The sequence below is a fragment of the Mizuhopecten yessoensis genome, unplaced genomic scaffold (assembly GCF_002113885.1).
Source record: "Mizuhopecten yessoensis strain PY_sf001 unplaced genomic scaffold, ASM211388v2 scaffold4105, whole genome shotgun sequence".
Classification (NCBI taxonomy): domain Eukaryota; kingdom Metazoa; phylum Mollusca; class Bivalvia; order Pectinida; family Pectinidae; genus Mizuhopecten; species Mizuhopecten yessoensis.
The window spans coordinates 42,451-63,489 of record NW_018405378.1 but is presented as its reverse complement, the minus strand read 5'-3'; the positions used below and the strand labels follow the sequence as shown (position 1 = coordinate 63,489).

General features: G+C 36.8%; 1 protein-coding gene across 2 annotated transcripts in view; it reads left to right on the top strand.

The window, feature by feature from the left end:
• The window catches only part of LOC110448494, a 57,469-nt gene that overhangs the window by 19,258 nt on the left and 17,172 nt on the right, over nucleotides 1-21,039 (top strand). For both annotated transcript variants that reach the window (XM_021494759.1, XM_021494758.1), the window contains exons 2-12: nucleotides 4,885-4,923; nucleotides 9,591-9,680; nucleotides 13,003-13,092; nucleotides 13,686-13,814; nucleotides 14,321-14,407; nucleotides 16,333-16,452; nucleotides 17,274-17,360; nucleotides 17,545-17,649; nucleotides 18,577-18,669; nucleotides 19,156-19,344; nucleotides 19,836-19,925. In XM_021494759.1, the coding sequence (XP_021350434.1) occupies nucleotides 4,904-4,923; nucleotides 9,591-9,680; nucleotides 13,003-13,092; nucleotides 13,686-13,814; nucleotides 14,321-14,407; nucleotides 16,333-16,452; nucleotides 17,274-17,360; nucleotides 17,545-17,649; nucleotides 18,577-18,669; nucleotides 19,156-19,344; nucleotides 19,836-19,925 (1,100 nt within the window). In that variant the 5' untranslated portion in view covers nucleotides 4,885-4,903. The remainder of the gene's footprint in view (nucleotides 1-4,884; nucleotides 4,924-9,590; nucleotides 9,681-13,002; nucleotides 13,093-13,685; nucleotides 13,815-14,320; nucleotides 14,408-16,332; nucleotides 16,453-17,273; nucleotides 17,361-17,544; nucleotides 17,650-18,576; nucleotides 18,670-19,155; nucleotides 19,345-19,835; nucleotides 19,926-21,039) is intronic.

The following is a 21,039-nucleotide window of genomic DNA, read 5'->3' as shown; positions in this document are numbered from 1 at the left end:
TCGCAACAACTGGCTCACCCGTTGTCAGTATAGTGTGACCGGGTGGAATGCTGTACTGGGTGCCTTAGGCGTGCTATGTCAGTAAGGTAGCACTCTAAAGTCGGCATTAGATCCGCGCTATCGCAAGGAGGCAATGGTACATCCAAAAACTCATAAATAACACACACGGAGGCACGTCCTGAAATGACTTGGTTGTTAACAGGACGTTAAACAAAACAAAACAATACAACCAAACGAAAAAACAAAAAATAAACAAAAAAAACCCGGCAAATTTTAAAACAACGATCTTTGTTACTAATGGGATATTTTTAAAACTTTGTTTTTGTGTCTGACTAGTTGGTTTGCACCATAGTTAGAACATACACAGCACGTTCGATTACAAAACGTTTGCCAACATTCGGAACGCATCTCTGGTTTTCATACAGCGGGGCATATTCAGTCAGAGTCACTGTCTCAAACAACCAACGAACGACGGATTTACATGTACATACAGTTAGTGACTTGGTGTCTTTCGTGGACTTTATAGTGATGTGGAATGTTGTCCCCAATAAACATATATTTTTAATAACTGCTTCGTTCTCAACGGAGGTGGAGGATTCGTCGACGTCACTAAAGTATGTGTAGCAGAGCTTTTCCTCCAACACCAAAACCTAACACGTCCTTAATATTGCTTGTTACGTCATTTGTTTGTGAGAGTAACGTCATTAATTTGTGAGAAAACGACGTAATTTTCTCTCACAAACCAATGACGTAACAATCAATACCTGCTCACAAGAGAAGATAACTCTGCAATACGCAAAGACAGAATAGCTGTTCATAGGAAACGCAGCAAGAGTATTCCGTGTCAGTTTGGGAAGAGCTGAAATAAGTTTATTTATTTCACTTGTGTGTGTGTTGGTCATCGGTTTCGTTGCTGCGTTTTTCAAGCTCTAGACATGCCGCTCAGTGATATGCATGATCGTGTTTGCAAGGTTTTAAAACAAAAACAAATCAGTTCTTGAACTGTTCGTTTCCATACCCAGTGTGTTTGGTTTCCATGTACAATTTCCTTCTATTTTCTTAAAGGTATCCTTGTAGTAACGTTATTGTTATTAGACCTGTTGAGATATTTTCAATTTTGCGACTTGTAGAGTTCGCTGATGAGATGTTTTAATCGATAATTAATGTTTCTCCCACCCTTTACATGTGTGTCTCTCGTTTTAGACGGGAAAGATCAGCTTGTCACCCCCTAGGGGGATATAGCCCCGTGCCGATTATCACGTGTTCAATTGTAACGTCATCAAAAGTGAATGACGATATGCATACCCCACATGTGTTTTTGTTTACACTATTGTCGGTGGAGTTGTGACTAAAATAACAGGGTGGGAGAAAAACAATCATCCCCTACCTTAAGGGTGTAACAGAGAAAGCTCCAACCCTCGGGGTTATTTGTTTGGGTTAGACAACCAAAAACCATCCCTCGGGTTGGAGATTTCTCTGTCACACCCTCAAGGTAGGGGAAGATTCTATTAATCTCTCCCTAAAATTGGAATGTCACATCATAACTATCTACCTTGATTTAAAGCCGCGGTCACATCTTACGGTCACGCACGTAGGTGACCGTTGTGGGGGATGCCCCTAGTTGACTGTAGTAGACCGTAGGTGTCCTTAGTTAAACGTAATAAAACGTAGTTAGACGTAGTTCAAAGTAGTTATAAACGTAGTTAGACCTAGTTCAAAGTAGTTATAAACGTAGTTAGACGAAGTTCAAAGTAGTTATAAACGTAGTTTGAACTTCAAGAAACACATGATTTGGCCGTAGTTATCCCAAAGATTTCCAACATGTTCAAAAATTTCTCTTCGATGAGTTTGCATGCCAGGTCCCTACTGTGACAATAGTTTGAACGTAGTTGACCGTAGTTGACCATAATTGACCTTACTTGACCCTAGTTTATCGTAGTTGCCCGTAGTTAGACGTAGTTTGACTCTAGTTAACCCTATAGTTAACCCTAGTTAACCCTAGCCATTTTGCTCGTAATCCAACGTAGTTGGCCGTACTTTCTTTATGTTTCTCTTTTGCCAATTTTGAACCTACTTCAACCTAGTTGACCGTAGTAGCACTACAGTCAGTCAACTACGTCCACATGAACTACGGTCAATTACGTCCACATGAATTACGGTCAACTACGTCCACATGAACTTCGGTCAACTGCGTCCACATGAACTACGGTGACCTGCGTCCACATGAACTACGGTCAACTACATCCACATGAACTACGGTCAACTACGACCACATGAACTACGGTCAGTTACGTCCACATGAACTACGGTCAACTTCGTCCACATGAACTACGGTCAGCTACGTCCACAGGAACTACTGTCAACTACGTCCACATGACCTACGGTCAATTACGTCCACATGAATTACGGTCAACTACGTCCACATGAACTGCAGTCAACTACGTCCACATGAACTACGTTCAATTACTTCCACATGAACTACGGTCAATTACGACCACAAGAACTACGGTCAACTACGTCCACATGGACTACGGTCAGCTACGTCCACATGATCTACTGTCAATTACGTCCACATGAACTTCGGTCAATTACGTCCACATGAACTAAGGTCAACTACGTCCACATGAACTACTGCGTCCACATGAACTACTGTCAACTACGTCCACATGTACTACAGTCAACTACGTCCACATGAACTACCGTCAATTACGTCCACCTGAACTACGGTCAACTACGTCCACAGGAACTACGGTCAACTACGTCCACATGCACTACGGTCAATTACGTCCACATGAATTACGGTCAACTACGTCCACATGAACTTCGGTCAACTGCGTCCACATGAACTACTGCCAACTACGTCCACATGAACTACGGTAAACTACGTCCACATGAACTACGGTCACTTACGTCCACATGAACTACGGTCAAATACGTCCAGATGAACGACGGTCAACGACGTCCACATGAACTACGGTCAACTTCGTCCACATGAACTACGGTCAACTGCGTCCACATGAACTACTGCCAACTACGTCCACATGAACTACGGTCAAGTACGTCCACATGAACTACGGTCAACTAGGTCCACATGAACTACGGTCAACTACGAACACATGAACTACGGTAAATTTCGGTCAATTACGTCCAAATGAACTACGCTCAACTACGTCCACATGAACTACGATCAACTACGTCTACATGAACTACGGTGAACTGCGTCAACATGACCTACGGTCAACTACGTCCACATGAACTTCGGTCAACTGCGTCCACATGAACTACTGCCAACTACGTCCACATGAACTACGGTAAACTACGTCCACATGAACTACGGTCTATTACGTCCACATGAACTACGGTCAATCGCGTCCACATGAACTACGGTCAACTACGACCACATGAACTACGGTCAGTTACGTCCACATGAACTACGGTCAATTTCGGCCACATGAACTACGGTCAATTACGTACACATGAACTACGGTCAACTACGTCAACTACGTCCACATGAACTACGTTCAATTACGTCCACATGAACTACGGCCAATTACGTCCACATGAACTACGGTAAACTACGTCCACATGAACTACGGTCAAGTACGTCCACATGAACTACGGTCAACTTCGTCCACATGAACTACGGTCAACTGCGTCAACATGAACTACGGTCAAATACGTCCACATGAACTACGGTCAACTTCGTCCACATGAACTACGGTCAACTGCGTCAACATGAACTACGGTCAAATACGTCCAGATGAACGACGGTCAACGACGTCCACATGAACTACGGTCAACTGCGTCAACATGAACTACGGTCAACTACGTCCTCATGAAATACGGTCAACTACGTCCACATGAACCACGGTCAGCTACGTCCACATGAACTACTGTCAATTACGTCCACATGCACTACGGTCAACTACGTCCACATGACCTACGGTCAGCTACGTCCACATGAACTACTGTCAACTACGTCCACATGTACTACGGTCAACTACGTCCACATGAACTACGGTCAACTACGTCCACATGAACTACGGTCAATTACGTCCACATGAACTACGGTCAACTACGTCCACATGAACTACGATCAACTACGTCTACATGAACTACGGTGAACTGCGTCAACATGAACTACGGTCAACTACGTCCACATGAACTACGGTCAACTACGTCCACATGAACTACGATCAACTACGTCTACATGAACTACGGTGAACTGCATCAACATGAACTACGGTCAACTACGTCCACATGAACCACGGTCAATTACGTCCACATGAACTACGGTCAACTCCGTCAACTACGTCCACATGAACTACGGTCAATTATGTCCACATGAACTACGGTCAACTACGGCCACATGAACTACGGTCAACTACGTCCACATGAACTGCTGTCAACTACGTCCACATGAACTACGGTCAATTACGTCTACATGAACTACGGTCAATTACGTCCACATGAACTACGGACAACTACGTCCACATGAACTACGGTCAATTACGTCTACATGAACTACGGTCAATTACGTCCACATGAACTACGGACAACTACGTCCACATGAACTACGGTCAATTACGTCCACATGAACTACAGTCAACTACGTCCACGTGAACTACTTTCAACTACGACCACATGAACTACGGTCAACTACGACCACATGAACTACGGTCAATTACGTCCATGTGAACTACGGTCAACAATATACGTGACCATATGATGTGACCGGGGCTTAAGACACGTATACGTATTGAACGGTTGTACTTATCAATATTCATTTGGTTTCAGACCTTCTGTTGTTAAATACAATGCCATATACGGTATGATCATTTCACTGAGTTCTGTTTAAATCAATCTGTTTCATTTGCCTTTCAGGAAACTCAGAGAAGAGAAAATGCGGCTCGCAAAGAAAAAGTAAGTGTAGCATTTTAAGACTTTTTATTGACACTGACCTAAACAAATTTTAATTATATACAACATTTGATAAAGCGCTCTATCTAGCTAACATAAGCCACTCTAAAACTCTTAACGGTACACAGATATACAATTCGCATATACATGAATCAATAAAAAAATGACTAATTCGCAGGAGCTACCTTTTCATGAGCTAACAATTAGTCCTATGTCACCTGGCTAATATCTCCCTATGTGTGTATGCCTGCGTGTGTGCTGGAGATGTATTGTGTTGAATGCTTTAGCACAGATACCGCAATGTCCAACCCAGACAAATTTATACTCCACCTTGGTTGTTGGAGTTGTACGGGCAGGAGAAAAACACTTTCTCTGATTATCCATGCGTACGACGACTTCGGGGATCGAACCCCGGCCACCTGCGTGGAAGGCCAGAGTGTTTACCACTGACCAATCCGCCCATATAACTATAACACATATAAACCTCAACTTATTGGAATCACAAAACTATTTGATATAATTATAGAGCAACGTCTCTGTATACTCAAATAAATTAATAAATCCCCATCCGTCTATCTGACAATACAATTACCTTTTTGTTTAAATACTAGATTTGAGCGCTTTGTATATCTACAATGTAAAGTGGTCTTTCAGGAGGTTAAATGTGTGACACCTTAATGCTCAATTGTACTGTAACTGCGAGGATCAAACACAGATATACAAATACTGTTCTGACTGTAGGAGTGGAACACCCTCTGCTGTCAGCTCAGTACAATTACTAATTATAGTAAAAGCTATTATAGTATAATAATAGTAATTATATACTAAGTATGACATCATCATGGACATATCACCTCATATTGGTTCCAAATGACAGATTATATAGTTTGGATGTATATTACATATATGTATTATCAATTTAAGTCATGACGCGTGTTCTTAACTTTGAAATATATATTCAACTACAATTTTTAACTACAGATGGATTACAGTGGTCCCCTCCTATAATTATATCGTATCGGTTGGTTTCTCCAGTGATGGTTGAGGCAAGATTAAAGTGATTTAACAGTTATTAATGAGATAATCTCAAATGTTAGACTGTTCCCAATATCAATAGTGGAGAGACAAGGACTACAACATACTTTAACAAGAACCATCTTTGTGTCATGTATGTACCGGTTTAATTGAGCATGCATGTTTTACAGTTTTTGTAGTTTATCATCCGCGATAGGGTAAGGCTCACTTTCGCTCTCTGCACCCTTTTAATTGAAGGCACGCGGCTAGCTATTTGATTGGTCTCATGTTAAGAAATCAGACCAATCGCTAGGAAGATACATGTCCTTTGGAGATTACAAAGGAGTGACACCCCACTTAAAAGCCAGTCTATTGTACCGCGAGATTCGTTTGATGCTCATCAGAGGATCAGTCTAGTCTTCTCGTCTCATTCAAAAGGTGGTGCACGCTGAGCCTAGGGTTTTGCTGTGGCATATCCAAGGGGTTCAGAGAGCGTTAGTGAGCGTAACCCCTGGAGTACCGAGGATTGTAGTTTATAAACTACCTATTTATCTATAATATAGGTAACAATGTGTCTTTTCCGCCCTGTTATACACACATCCAGAGATCCAGTAGGGTTCTTATAGACTTAAATTCTTTATAGACCTGATCTTTATTTTGATTTTCCTGCTTGATTTATTGTTCAACATGCTAACCAATGCGTCTTTTAACATTTAAGAATTCAGATTTAGATATAAAATTTATACATTTTTCATTAACCGGCGCCATTTTGTTGTAGATACAAAATTACTTATTAATTATGACTCCATGATACATGGCTAATTATAGTTTGAATAGAACGTTATAGTGTCGAGATATGAATGGATCATCTGAGAGGATTCCCGAATGTAAATAAACCAAATGTTGTTCCGAATGTAAATTAACCCACTAATATCAGCCACCGTTATTTGATAACACATTTAGGTAATCGGAGATTTAATCACCGGACTTGTTCTGTGGAACTTTATTACGATAAGGTCTTATACACTTAAATTATATTATACGACACTGGCAGAGACTTGATCTAATACTTTGTTAAATACCCGTTTTAGAATATGATAATGTAAATATTGATACAGTATTGTAGTTATGTAAATATTGATACAGCTTAGTAATAGGTATCACTGACGTCTTTACGGCTCAGCTTTGTCAATAAAAGGTTTCATTACTGCTCTATCACTTTGATTTGTGGAAAGTGGTCAATAATTCGAACATTTGCACATGTAAAGCTTTCTTCTGAAGCATTGCACCTTAACGAAAGGCCAACAGAACATTCAATACATACTTTTGTTAACTTGGATACTGGAGCATAGTACCTTAACGAAAGGCCAACAGAACGTCCAATACATACTTTTGTTAACTTGGATACTGGAGCATAGTACCTTAACGAAAGGCCAACAGTACATCAATTCATTACCTGTAAACCTGATACTGTTGCCTCAAGATTTATCAGATCAATGATTTCTTAAGGATCCCTGTACCACCGCCATATGCTCTACATAAGTGTTGGAAACTGTTTTCCTGGATAGCTTTGATTAATCGTTATACATCATAAATACAATATAGTTCAAATTTAAAGTATTTTATTTTCGTGTCAAACACACAATACCCATAAAATCACACTACATATCAATATTAGCATGCTAAAAATTACCTGGTGTACTTAATTTAGACTAGTACTGTGGAATCACTAATTTTTGCGGAGTTTGTAATTTCGTTGATTTCGTAGATACTCTTCATCCACGAATTTATGTCAACAAAGTAATTACACGTTTAATATATAATGTAATTCTCCGTTTGAGTCGGTACTCGTAATCCACGAATTCCTGTACACACGAATTGGTGTTTTGTTTAGAAACCATGAAGTTTGGACCCCACGAAAATATCTAATTTAGCAGTACATACTTTCTGCCTTAAATGTGTTTGTTTACTGTGTGGCCAACACACGTTTCTGTACATTCTCAAAACGGTCATCAGGAAATCACGAATACAAAGGCCTTAACTATTACAGATCCTTTAATCCGAGGTAAATCCATTTTAAATGTAACGTAAAACTTAGCATAAAAGGGTAGAGTGAAACATCAATTATTACATGTGAGCATTCTATTTAATAATGTACGTATAATGTTATACAACTATTTTACAATTTCATTCAGGAATTTACTTCATGCCAGTCAAACAATTAAAACCCGTTTAAAATAATACTTTAAGCGGTCGATATCTTTCAAAAATCTTCAAAGCTCGATTTATTATTCAAAGCTAATGGCTATTTAAATATGCCTCATTCACGTTCATCCAATTATCAAGATATCCACAGGAATTTAAATATCAACGTATTTGCTTTTCTAAATAGGAGCAAGATCTTAATTGGTCTTGGAAGTTAAAATACGATATACGGAATTGACCATTTAAGGTCATTGACGATTTAACAATGTATAACTGTCTGAAATGGTAACAATACAAAATGTATGAGACTGATATACATATTACTGTATTATGACGCCCGTTTAAACGAAAGTATCTCGTCCACATTACAAAGAAAGCAATTCACGCTTTCATCAACAGCAATATGATAAAACGAGACAACACAGTAACCAATGGGTAAATGGTAGATGATGGATTACAATGTATGCTTACACTGTTTCTGTATGGCATTTATGATTTAATTGAATAGCACATTATGATTTGTTTGCTTGCAAAGCTGTGTCATTCACATAGATCATAAATGCAATACAAAAACAATTCGAAACTTATATTTCCGTTTTCTCCGCCTTTCAGGTTTTTTTTAACTTTCAAAATAAATCTAAAATTTAAAAGTCTCGCATTATCGACAGTCTGCACATATTTGTTCAATAAATTGAACAGCGTTTTGTCGCTTGCTGATTGGCTTACAATTGCGTCTAGTGGTGCATGCCTTTGAAAGTCCCATCAACGACACAGCTTTCAAGTAGGTTATCTAGCGACAATGCCATGTAAATGTAATTATAATACTGTCTTGCGTTTTGGAACATTTTTAAACATTTTTAAACGCGGATATTATTTTCTGGGGGATATGTTATTGGTTTTAGTAAAGACACTTGTTCCCTTTTGTGATTTTCTACATCAATTGTGGAATATTTGGACATAGAATCTGAATCTTTTGTCCTTTAGTACCATCGATAAGATTCCAATAAATCTTTAGGTAGGTGCTTCTTAATTTTGTATCTATGTTGATAATTCTACTGCAGATAAAATGTTACAGAAATCGAATAGGGTATGTGGTTAATGATAAAAACGGCATATGTTTAGCTCGATGCTGAAGTTAGCTGAATTCTCGCGTTATAAAGACAGACGAAAACAGGTCACTTCGTATGTGTCGCATGTCGTTCTGGGCACGATAAACGTTTCGGAGCACCTCGTTCTATTCGACATTTAATGGGGAGTGATGGTGGCTTTTCGTCCGTTTTGAGGTCTCGAAAGTTCCTGTTGTCGTTTACACCTATCGACTTTAGGGTCGTAGAGCGTTGACGCTGTAACATGTTTGTCATCTACAGAAATACTAGAACATATAAACATATTGTGTAAAGACCAAGACTTTTACCTTTATATATCTATATTGTCTATCACATTATTTACAGACATGCTGAAGAGAAGGATGATCCTACGGTCATATTGGCTCTGGACATCAAAAAGATATGGAAATCTCTGGAGGAGTTTTCTATACCGAGGTAGGTAAAAATGTCCCGTCACAATGTCAGGTTAAAATATCACGTGAAAACGTTTCATGTATTACTCCCTTATGCTGTGTTTACTTTTTAAATCTGTAGCTTTGATATAAACCTTTAAGGATGGGTGGAAGTAAATCTTTAGGATTAAGTAAATGAGAGAAAGTGGGGAATTTATCTACATTGTGATTTACTGTTTACCTAAAAATGTTTTCGGTTATTTTTTTCGCGATTTTAACTTCAATTTTTTTTTGGGTAAAATTAGTGTGGCATGCTTGAATGGTTGAATTTGAGTTATCGTTCTTATATTTGCCGTACCATCACAGCCAAGAACAACGCAAATTCAATACACAGAAATTAATTGATGTTATTCAATATATTGTAAAAGAATACAATTTCAGTGAGTGCATTTAAAATTAATCATACTAGACATCCATTAAATGTTTTTCATGTAACGAAAATTGGCGAACATTGATCAATCAATATATAATTGAAATGGTATCGCCATTATATAGTAAAATATGTGACGTCATAGTTAAAAATTGGCCAAGTAAGTACTTCTCTGTGGGATCTATGACATTCGATCAATTTTTACTGTCATGACTGCTTAAATATCAAAATACAAATGAAATTTAATCGAATTGTGACATGTGATATTTGTTTTTCTATATGAGTATACTCACCGCTTCGTACCTGAGCGAATGTATGGTTAACGTAATATTACAATCGAAATTGATCTAAACTCTCAGTGTCGCATGCAATAAAATGCTTGTCAGCTTAAAGTAAAAAAAAAAAAAAAAAAATAATAAAAAAACCGATACCTGATCATTAAATTCAAACATATAATTGCAATTCAAAACTAAATCCATATGAATGGTTCAAATGTATATCATCTGAAGGCAAGACATTTAGAAATATCAATGATATTTCAAGAAAAAATAATGAATGAAACCTGAAGCTAACAACACTTTTAACCAGCCGAGAGGTTTATGCCATCAATCACAGACACTTAACTCTCTGTAAAAGCTTTATTTCAGCTGGCAAGTCCTTTTAAACATCGTGATATCCTCTTATGTGGTATTTGTACACGGCTTTTCTATCAAAATGAAAGGTTAATTCCTCATAAATACATGAAAAGGTATAATCTAGAATATCTTCATATACGAGCTTTCGTGCTATACCCTCAAAGTTAGAAGCAAGTATGGGCAGACTAAAAATATGAGACCCACTTGATTTCCCCGGGTAATAAAATCCTTCTTTTGTCTGTTTCGTTATTTATCCTTGGTTCAGATTTCACAAATCATAGCCAGTGTGCTATGATTTTGTATTGGACTTTTATTTTGTTATATGGCCTACCATATGTAACTATTTTAATTGTTTTGTCCAGAGCTATACGTCCTTGCTAAAACGTAGGTGATAAGAAGGTAGATTTATAGAGAGAGAAAAAAAAATCCTTTCCATTTGTTAAGGAAACTTTTTCTGTTATGATATATATTTTCTTATTCGTGTATAGCATTTAAAAATATAAATTGTAAAGAAGACTTTAAAAGTCCGGCTAAATAGTCAAAGAAACCTTCGATTTAATTTTATATGTACTGTACAGTAACATGTCAGGTGTACCAAATAATTGACTCCCGTACTTTTCACAATTAAGGATATAATTATAATATTAGGATTATCAAACATATAATGAGGTCACATTTCCAGTCGTAGATCAAAGCGTCAACGAGAACCTGTTGTCGCTTTGAAGAGAGGTATAAATATATATTCATGTACACACATATATGATTTACACAATATACGTCTCTGTATTTGTTTTAAGTGTATCTGGATGTTTGACCTACATATTGTATCTGGACGTTTGACCTACATAATTATTGTACGCAGATATTTGACCTGAAATACCTTTATTTATCTATTTATATATATACACACCTGTCTATAGTTTAGCATTATTGGTATTCTAATGTTACAACTAAAATTGAAAAAAAAAAGGTTTTTCATTTCATTATCCATGTCGTCAAATTATCATTTTAAATCCTCCTTCACCATAAAGATTTAAAGTATCCCAAACTTTCAGCCAAACATTATCTAACGTAATTCGTGCTTGCTTGAAATATCCTTGTCTGGACAACACTTTCTATGCGTCTAGGCTGATATCAGCAACACTGCTTCATCTGGGCTAACAAGATTTAGTATACATTGAGATGTGACACGGGGAGGGAGTACAGGGAGCGTGTCACTGTGACCTATATACTAGGATTGTAACTTGTAGTGTGACTTTGCCAGAGTATTGACGAAACTGGACAGATCACCCTCACGACGTCGTGACGCAGCTAAGAACAAATAATGACAACATACTTAATTTTCATCCCAAATAACGATGACAGTTCACATACTCTACACATTAGCTCCGATGAAGTGAGTATTGTTCAATGTAGTCTTGAATTAACGGGGTTTTAATGGATTATATACCATTCCTATTAATCTATAAATTTAATGCCTTAGAGCAATATCAATAGGACTAGTAAGCAGGAAGTAGTGTGATATACAAAATGTGTAAAGTATTCACCATTACCCAGTAAAATCAATACTCTCTACGTTTAGATTTTGGATATACTTGTAGTTTGTATCGTAAGTTGTTGACTGAAATACATATCGTTCATTGCGTTCAGCAAATACGAAACAACAGGGAACATCGCTGAATACATTGTAATGGGTTGTTGTTTTTACAGATTGACTTTGGTTTGTTTCCAATGTGATATTCTTTTGGAAATAACATTCATCAGAACCTACAGAAACAATGTGACAATCGTCATTTACTACATGAACTTAATTCTGAACATGAGTCAACATATGTTCCGTCCATCTGACTGCCTATTAGTATTATTACGTCATTGGTTTGTGTGAGAAAATTACGTCGTTTTCTCAAAAATTGATGACGTTACTCTCACAAACAAATGACGTAACAATCAATACCTGCTCATAAGAGAAGATAACTCTGCAATACGCAAAGACGGAATTAGTATTAGAGTGCTATATGGCAAAATGTCTAGATGTTTTCTAACATCTGAATTTACAAGTTTTGTCACACATTGTGGCTTAGAACATTGTTGTCAGCGGTTTAGAGCCGAGACACCGGTCATTTGCACTCTTTAATTGACGAAAGAAACAGACGCTTTCGAAAGCTAGCAAGATAAGTGTTTGTGTTCAAAACAGACTTAGCCTTTCATATGATTATTCCTACCAAACTGATGATCATACCGTACATTATCAACAATCATAGGTCTGAGTTATGAATGAAGCATATTGTTTTCCCCCTCAGTGATGCTTGGCGAAGAGTTGAGGACTTTGCCCTACCTAGTGCGTATAGAACATGTACTAAGGTCAAGGGCAAGATGATCCTTATGGACAGGTAGGTTCAGATAGCAATGTCCAAGCATGTTCATAAATACACTGTTAGACTGGCCACCAGCCCCTAAGTTTTTATGCAGAATTTCACAACTGCACTTTCCTACTAGCTTATCTCCCCCTAGTCTAGAACTTAGGTCTAGAATCAGATAACTTAGTTTGTAATTTTCAAAAAAAAAGAAGAATTCAATATTCTAGACACGGGGGCCAGTCTAAAGCACTGTTTAAGTTATGGAAGTAACAAAGAAGACCCCACCGTAATTATGAAACAATTGAATGGATATTCTGAGAACATCTGTGTTCTTTTCATCATATCTGAACATATTAATTGGTTGTGTGGCATAATAAAAAAATAGTTTGATACTTATCATTGAAAGATTATAAGTGGTTACGTTTGGTCTAACACATTTTAACTTTAAATTTTAACGAGAACTGCGATTTAAAGTTCAGGATCACACAAGCATAAAACTGTATGTGCGTTATAGTTTCAGAGCTATTCGTGTATTGATAGTTTCAATTTCTGTCACATATAACACCCAATGCAGATGTTTAACAGCTCCTTTAAGAATGTTTCTATACTTTTTATATCGGTACTAGCATCAGTGCAGCAGAGGCAGCCAAGCTGTCGTCTGTGTTTGAAGAGTTTCAAACTGTTGTCCAGTACATTACTGGTGCATATATGGATGTGAGCACAAACATCGCTGAGGACCCTGAACAAACTGAAAAGTTGGTATTACGTCATATCCGGTTAAATACCAGAACTTATAGTGGTTAAAACTATTATACGTTTGACCTTATAATATCAAATCTTATTATTAAGACAATATTTTTTAAATGGAAATTGAACTTGTACTGTTCCTGTATACTAGAAATGAGAAACTGTTAAGATGGAATATAAGTTTTGAGATTAAATGTAACTGGTATCATTGTCATAATAATATGCTTTGCCCTTGGATATTTTGTTGTTTGTTATATACGAGATTGCATGTATATTCAGAACAGAAAAATTACAAACCCTGTCGAATGTTTGTTGGGTGATTATATAATGCTTGAGGATATTTATGTGGGAGTGTGGGAGCAAAACCACCGCGGAGAAGTTGTAAGATACCCCTATCAACAATCAACGGGGGTGGGGGGTGGGGTGTGTGTGTGTATTGTGTTGAATTGTAATTTATGTTAACGGTTACCTGGATGTTCTCGTTATCAATATGATGTTTACCTGTTACCCAAAGGTACTACGACAAGACCTGTCCAGCATTACTTAACCTGTGGTCAGCATGTGTCCGGCTCACTGTGGACTGTATCATCACGCTCAAACAGTAAGTTACGCTGACTATCATTGGTCACATTGTTATCTAAAATAATCAGTCATTGGTTACATCGTTATATAAAATAATCAGTCATTGGTCACATCGTTATGTAAAATATTCAGTTATTGGTCACATCGTTATGTAAAATGGTCAGTCATTGGTCACACCGATTTACAATATTTTCAGTAATCAGTACAGTTATAGAATGGGTACGAGGGGAATAGCAAATTTATAGTTCCCTTTTGAGAAAAAACTTTTTCCATCGGCGGCATCGTAGAATGGCAAATGGGAATGCAACTATGATTTATGATGTATCACACGAGTAGTGGTTAATACAAAACAGTAAATTGATCTTTTTCTTTTCATACTTGGCTTCAAGTTTGTTGTTTGGAGTAATGTTACACCTTAACGATAGAATAAAGAAGCAATAGTACTTTCCAGAAACAATAACAATTGCATGTCAGTGTTGGCACGGTTAATAACATGTAAGACTTCCCCTAACGATAAGAGTACGTGCAGACAGAGGCCTGTCCGATATTCTATTCTCAGCAGGGAATTGTCTCATGATTGTAATGTGTTTTAAGCATGCGCGACATCACAAGTAATACCCCAATTCTGGAAATGTAGCAGCGCACATGGAAAACACCGAACAGGATAAGATTACGGATAAAATACCCAGGTAATTAACGTGTGATATGGGGCGATAGCATTCAGCGATACATGAGAAAGCATAATTACATAGACAGGCCAGTCAGCTGCCTGCACACAGGTAAAAGTACAGGTGGCTTCTATCGTTAGGTACAACTGCGCATAAACAATGTCAGCCTGGTCGTAATTATCGAGAGAGAAGTGAGAATCGTTTCCCCAGACATTTAATACAAGTAACTTTATTACACAACAACGGATAGTCTGAACAGTGCCTTATTATATATTTGACACATTGAATAAGAACTAAGTCTTACATATTTCATCCTTCCACAAACGGTACAGAATAGGTAAAGCAATGACATATTTAAATAGATCTTTCGTGTTGCTTCTTGCATTGTACCAACAATACTACAGAATAAGTAAGGGGATGACATATTTAAAATAGAACTTGGTGTTACTTCTTGCACTCTTAAATCAGTGCTAAAGAATAGGTACATTGTAAGGCGATGACACATTTAAATAGAAAACAGTAAAACGTTTTGCACCTTCCCACAAACGTTACATAATAGGTAATGTGATGGCACATTTAAATAGAAATTAGTGCTACTTCTTGCACTCTGCCGTCAATGCTACACAATAGGTAAGGGATTACCCATTTACATAGAACTTAGTGCTAATTCTTGCACTATACCACCAATACTACAGATTAGTTAAGGCGATCGATGACAAATTTAAATAGATCTTAGTGCTACTTCTTGCACTCTACCACAAATACCACAGATTATGACACATTTAAAAAGAACTTAGTGCTACTTCTTGCACTATACAACCAATACTACAGATTAGTTAAGGCGATGACAAATTCAAATAGAAGTTAGTGTTAATTCTTGCACTCTACCACCAATACTACAGGTTAGGTAAAGAAATGACACATTTAAATAGAACTTAGTGCTACATCTTGCACAAAGGTTACAGACAAAAAATATGAGGAAGCCATATCGAATGAGGCCTTAATGTCGGTTCATGCACATAATGGGTATGACGTTGATGTACTGAAGTCTATTCCTGACGCTGTTAGACGCATGTTCTCTGCCGGATTCGGGGACGATCAGTGCCATTGTTATGCGCATGTTGTCTCCCGGAGTCAGGGACGATTTGTGCCGTTGTTAGGCGCAATTTATCTTACTTTTGGAATTGTTGGAGGAAAGGGACGACATTTGTAAATTGGCGCTGTTTTAAATTAGTACAACAAATATATTTTTAATGTTATTTGTTGTTATCTGCAGGCACTGGGGAGAGACAGATGAGTACATGGATCTGTCCAGAACAATATCATCTACGTGCGCCACGTGTGTCAAAATGGTCACAGTCATATATGACGTCATTAAACTTCCGGTTCCTGATGCGTAAGTATTGTAGTTGGAAGTGATGTACGCAATGCTCTTTTGCTAAGCTAAAATTCCCAAATTAAGCGAATTATGAAAATGACACGCAATAAAAGTCACTGGGAGTCAAATTACAGTCTAAATAAATGTCATTGGTAGTCAGAAGAAAGTCTAATTGAAAGTCGTCCTTAGAAGTCAAATGAAACCCTTAATAAAAGTCCTTGGTAGTCAGATGAAAGTTATGATGAAAGTCATTGGTAGTCAGATGAAAGTCTAAATGAAAGTCCTTTGTAGTCAGATGAAAGTCTAAAATAATGTCCTTTATAGTCAAATGAAATTCTAAATGAAAGTCGTCCTTAGAAGTCAAATAAAACCCTTAATAAAAGTCCTTGGTAGTCAGATGAAAGCCTAAATAAAGGTCATTGGTAGTCAGATGAAAGTCTAAATGACAGTCCTTGGTAGTCAGATGAAAGTTTTAATGAAAGACCTTGGTAGTCACATGAAAGTCTTAATAAAAGTCGTCCTCAAAAGTCAAATGAAAGCCAAAATGAAAGTCGTCCTTAGAAGTCAAATGAAAGTCTTATTAACAGTCCTTGGTAGTCAGATGAAAGTCTTATTAACAGTCCTTGGTAGTCAGATGAAAGTCTAAATGAAAGTCCTTGGTAGTCAGATGAAAGTGTAAATGAAAGTCCTTGGTAGTCAGATGAAGGTCTAAATGAAAGTCCTTGGTAGTCAGATGAAAGTCTTAACGAAAGTCCTTCGTACTGTCACATTTTCTGGTGCAGAAGTAGGTTTGGAAGATTAATGGATGACATATATCTACTTTATTCTGACTTTTACAGACAGAGGGATGCTTTCCTGGAATGTTCGGTGGACAAATCTACTGACGTATGTTCAGCACTGTCTAAACTCCTAGACGCCGCGAAACCGTAAGTAAAGTTTATGTATAATATGGATCCTTAAAATCGTATTTTTACACTTAGTCGTTATGCTTCTGGATCATAAAAACATTGTTCTCATATGTCATATATCTGAAATGATCACATTAATTTTTGATTTAGAGTGTATGATTAAAAGCATGTTAATCACTGGAAGCACTCGATGATATTTCAGGAATGAAGAAGGACCGACAGACGCCATGATGGAGATGATCACGTGGTCTCTGTTCAGCTTAAATCACGTTTCATGTTTTGTGATTAAGCCTCTCTTAGCGAATGGGTACGTCCAGAAAATGAAGCTCATACTGACGGCATTTACAAAATAAACATATACCGTACAAATACTCTATATCGAGATTTTTTCACCCAGTCAAACTTTCGCTCTACGCCCATGGAATCAATTTCGCCCAGTCAAACTTTCGCTCTACGCCCATGGAATCAATTTTCGCCCAGCATTAATTTCGTCGTGACATTTAATTCCTATGTTTATCATGGTGTTTTCTTAGGTTATCTGTAATAACAAATTCACCCTCATTATGGAAAAAAGGCGAAAACTTAAATGCAGCGAAAATTTCCAGATAAACATTACCTGCGTATCACGTGATCTGATTTTCATTAAGAGCAATAAATCGAAAACTGTTCTTTAACTAACAAGGATTATTTCCATAGCACCAAATTTACAGTAAGAGACAAAAACACATTCTAATTCGTTTCGTTTTAATAAGTTTAGTCGCAGATTTGAAAAGGTTGAAATGTATAAAGCCATTCTTTATTTCCAAGCTGCTGATTAGCTGGACTATTTCGGTCTCTGTTGTGTTGAAAAGTCTGAAAAGTCTGAGATGTTCAGGATCATTTCACCTTCGCATACAGTTATGTTATAAAAGTACTAATAGCATGAGTATTCATCTGACGCAACAGTTTTTTTCTTGTTTATTGCGCAGACGTACACAACCATTCAGTCTGATCGCTATGACCAATCAGTATTTGCTTCCACAATTACTCCGTACTATCTGTGACGTCACATGTCTAATAAAAAGCGTGTATAAAACAGGTCTGACAGTGAATTTACTAAACGTTGCAATTTGATACGAGTTATCCGAAAACATGTTTAATAGAAATAATGCTACTTGTTGTTGTAAGAGTGGTTTTTGAATTCTAATATTTTATGGAGTTTTTTATTTAACTTAATTAATATTTCTTATTTCAGTCATGCCGAATCAAACTGGTTCAAACGATATAGTGGAACTCTAAACAAAATGTTTGATAAGCTCCAGTCTGTCACTGATGAGTCTTTTACAGGGTAGGTATACAATATTTGAATATTCACCTGTTTATAACTTATTATGAGGTGTTTATTCCTCTGATGATATTTATGTGATTGTAAACTGTTATCAAAATGGTTTCTTTGTTATGTCATAACTGTCGATGAACACAAAACAGGTCAAAAAGAGTACACGGTAGATTTGCCGAGAAACGGAAATATAGAAGTTGCATAAACATGGAAGACAATATAAAAACAAAGGGATCCCGAGTATTATGATATGGACATTAAATTTTGATGTTGATCACGTCAGTATCCCAAAGTGGTCTTTTCATATTGTTTTTAACACGAAGGCAAATGATGACTTTTTTTTCAATACTGCAGCGGACCCGAAAAAACCAAACATTGGGATACATATGAAAAACACTTTTCTGATATTCGAAGACTAGCAGATAACATTTAAAATATATTATAGTAAGACTAGTGCTTTGCCCAAATTGTTGTTATAATTTATCCTTGTCACAGCGTGGATTCGCAGGCGCGCAAGGAGAGTCCCCCTCCTCCACAAGCAGAATCAGAACCGGAACCGGAAGTGAAAGGAGAAGCCAAAGGACAGGAAAACAAGAATGAAGCTGATACAAAAGGGGTTAAAAAGGGAGATGTGAAAGGAAAAGGGGTTGCAGAGGCTCAAGAGGAAGAACCGGAACCGGAAGTGTAAGTAGTGTGTTACTTTACAAATACATTCCGATACCGTCTTCTCTAGTTGTTTTATAAACATCAATAGCAAATACAAAAAAATATGACATTTCTCTGACCCGTGTTCTTTGCAGCCGTAATTCAACAATTAAAACATGCTTTTTTACAATAAATATAAACTCCATGCATTGACATGACAGTTTCACGATAGTTCATAGACGACATTTAGGCACGACAAAATTTTACGAATATCATCCTTTCCCCGCATCTCTAAGGCAGTGGAATTTAGGTTAACTGATTCCAGGCGCTACCAATAGAGATGAAGCGAAATTCTTTAAATACGAGTTAATTATGATTTTTCTGTAAGTCGATGTTTAAATATCTTTTTTATATTTTATATTTTTTCTACAGTAGTGAATTCTCGCAGTGAGTCCAACATATTTGTAATTTCCCAACTCAGTAATTATCTACACGAAAAAAATCATGATTAAATGTTTTAATTTTACCAGACCAGCGCCACAACAACAAACACCCGAAGTTCTCACCACACTTGATCAGCAGTACGCCAAATTTTCAGAAGAAGTCATAAGTACGGGCAAGTAAGTGGCTTGTTTATTTACTGTTTATTTGTTGATTTGTTGTGGTATAACGTGTCCGGAATACATGCTGCATACCAGGAAACTTTCTGCCAGGAACATATGCATCCTCCATTATGATTTATTGCGATTCTCAGTAATATATTGACAATTCACAGTAATGTATTGATAATTAACAGTGGTATGTTCAACCTCCATTTTGATATATTGACAATTAACAGTAATATGTTCATCATGCGCTGTAACTTATTCACAATTCACAGTAATATGTTCATCATCAACCTGAATGAAATGACAACTAACAGTCAAATGAATTCACAGTAATATGTTCGTTCTTCACTGTGATATATTGACGATTCACAGTGATATATTCACAATTCACTGTGATGTATTGACAATTCACAGTAATATATTCAAAATTCACTGTGATGTATTGACAATTCATAGTAATATGTTCATCATTCACTGTGATGTATTGACAATTCACAGTAATATATTCAAAATTCACTAGTAATATATTCACAATTCACTGTGATGTATTGCCAATTCACATTAATATATTCACAATTCACTGGGATGTATTGACAATTCGCAGTAATGTATTCACAATTCACTGTGATGTGTTGACAATTCACATTAACATATTCACAATTCACTGTGATGTATTGACAATTCACAGTAATATATTCACAATTCACTAGTAACATTTTCACAATTCACTGTGATGTATTGACAATTAACAGTAATATATTCATCTTTCACTGTGATATATTGACAATTAACAGTTAAATGTTCGTCATTCACTGTGATATATTGACAATTAACAGTTATATGTTAGTTATTCACTGTGATTTATTAACAATTAACAGTAATATGTTCATCATTCACTGTGATGTATTGACAATTAACAGTTATATGTTAGTGATTCACTGTGATTTATTAACAATTAACAGTAATATGTTCATCATTCCCTGTGATGTATTGACAATTAACAGTAATATGTTCGTCATTCGCTGTGATGTATTGACAATTAACAGTAATATATTCATCATTTACTGTGATGTATTGACAATTCACAGTAATATGTTCATCTTTCACTGTGATGTATTGACAATTG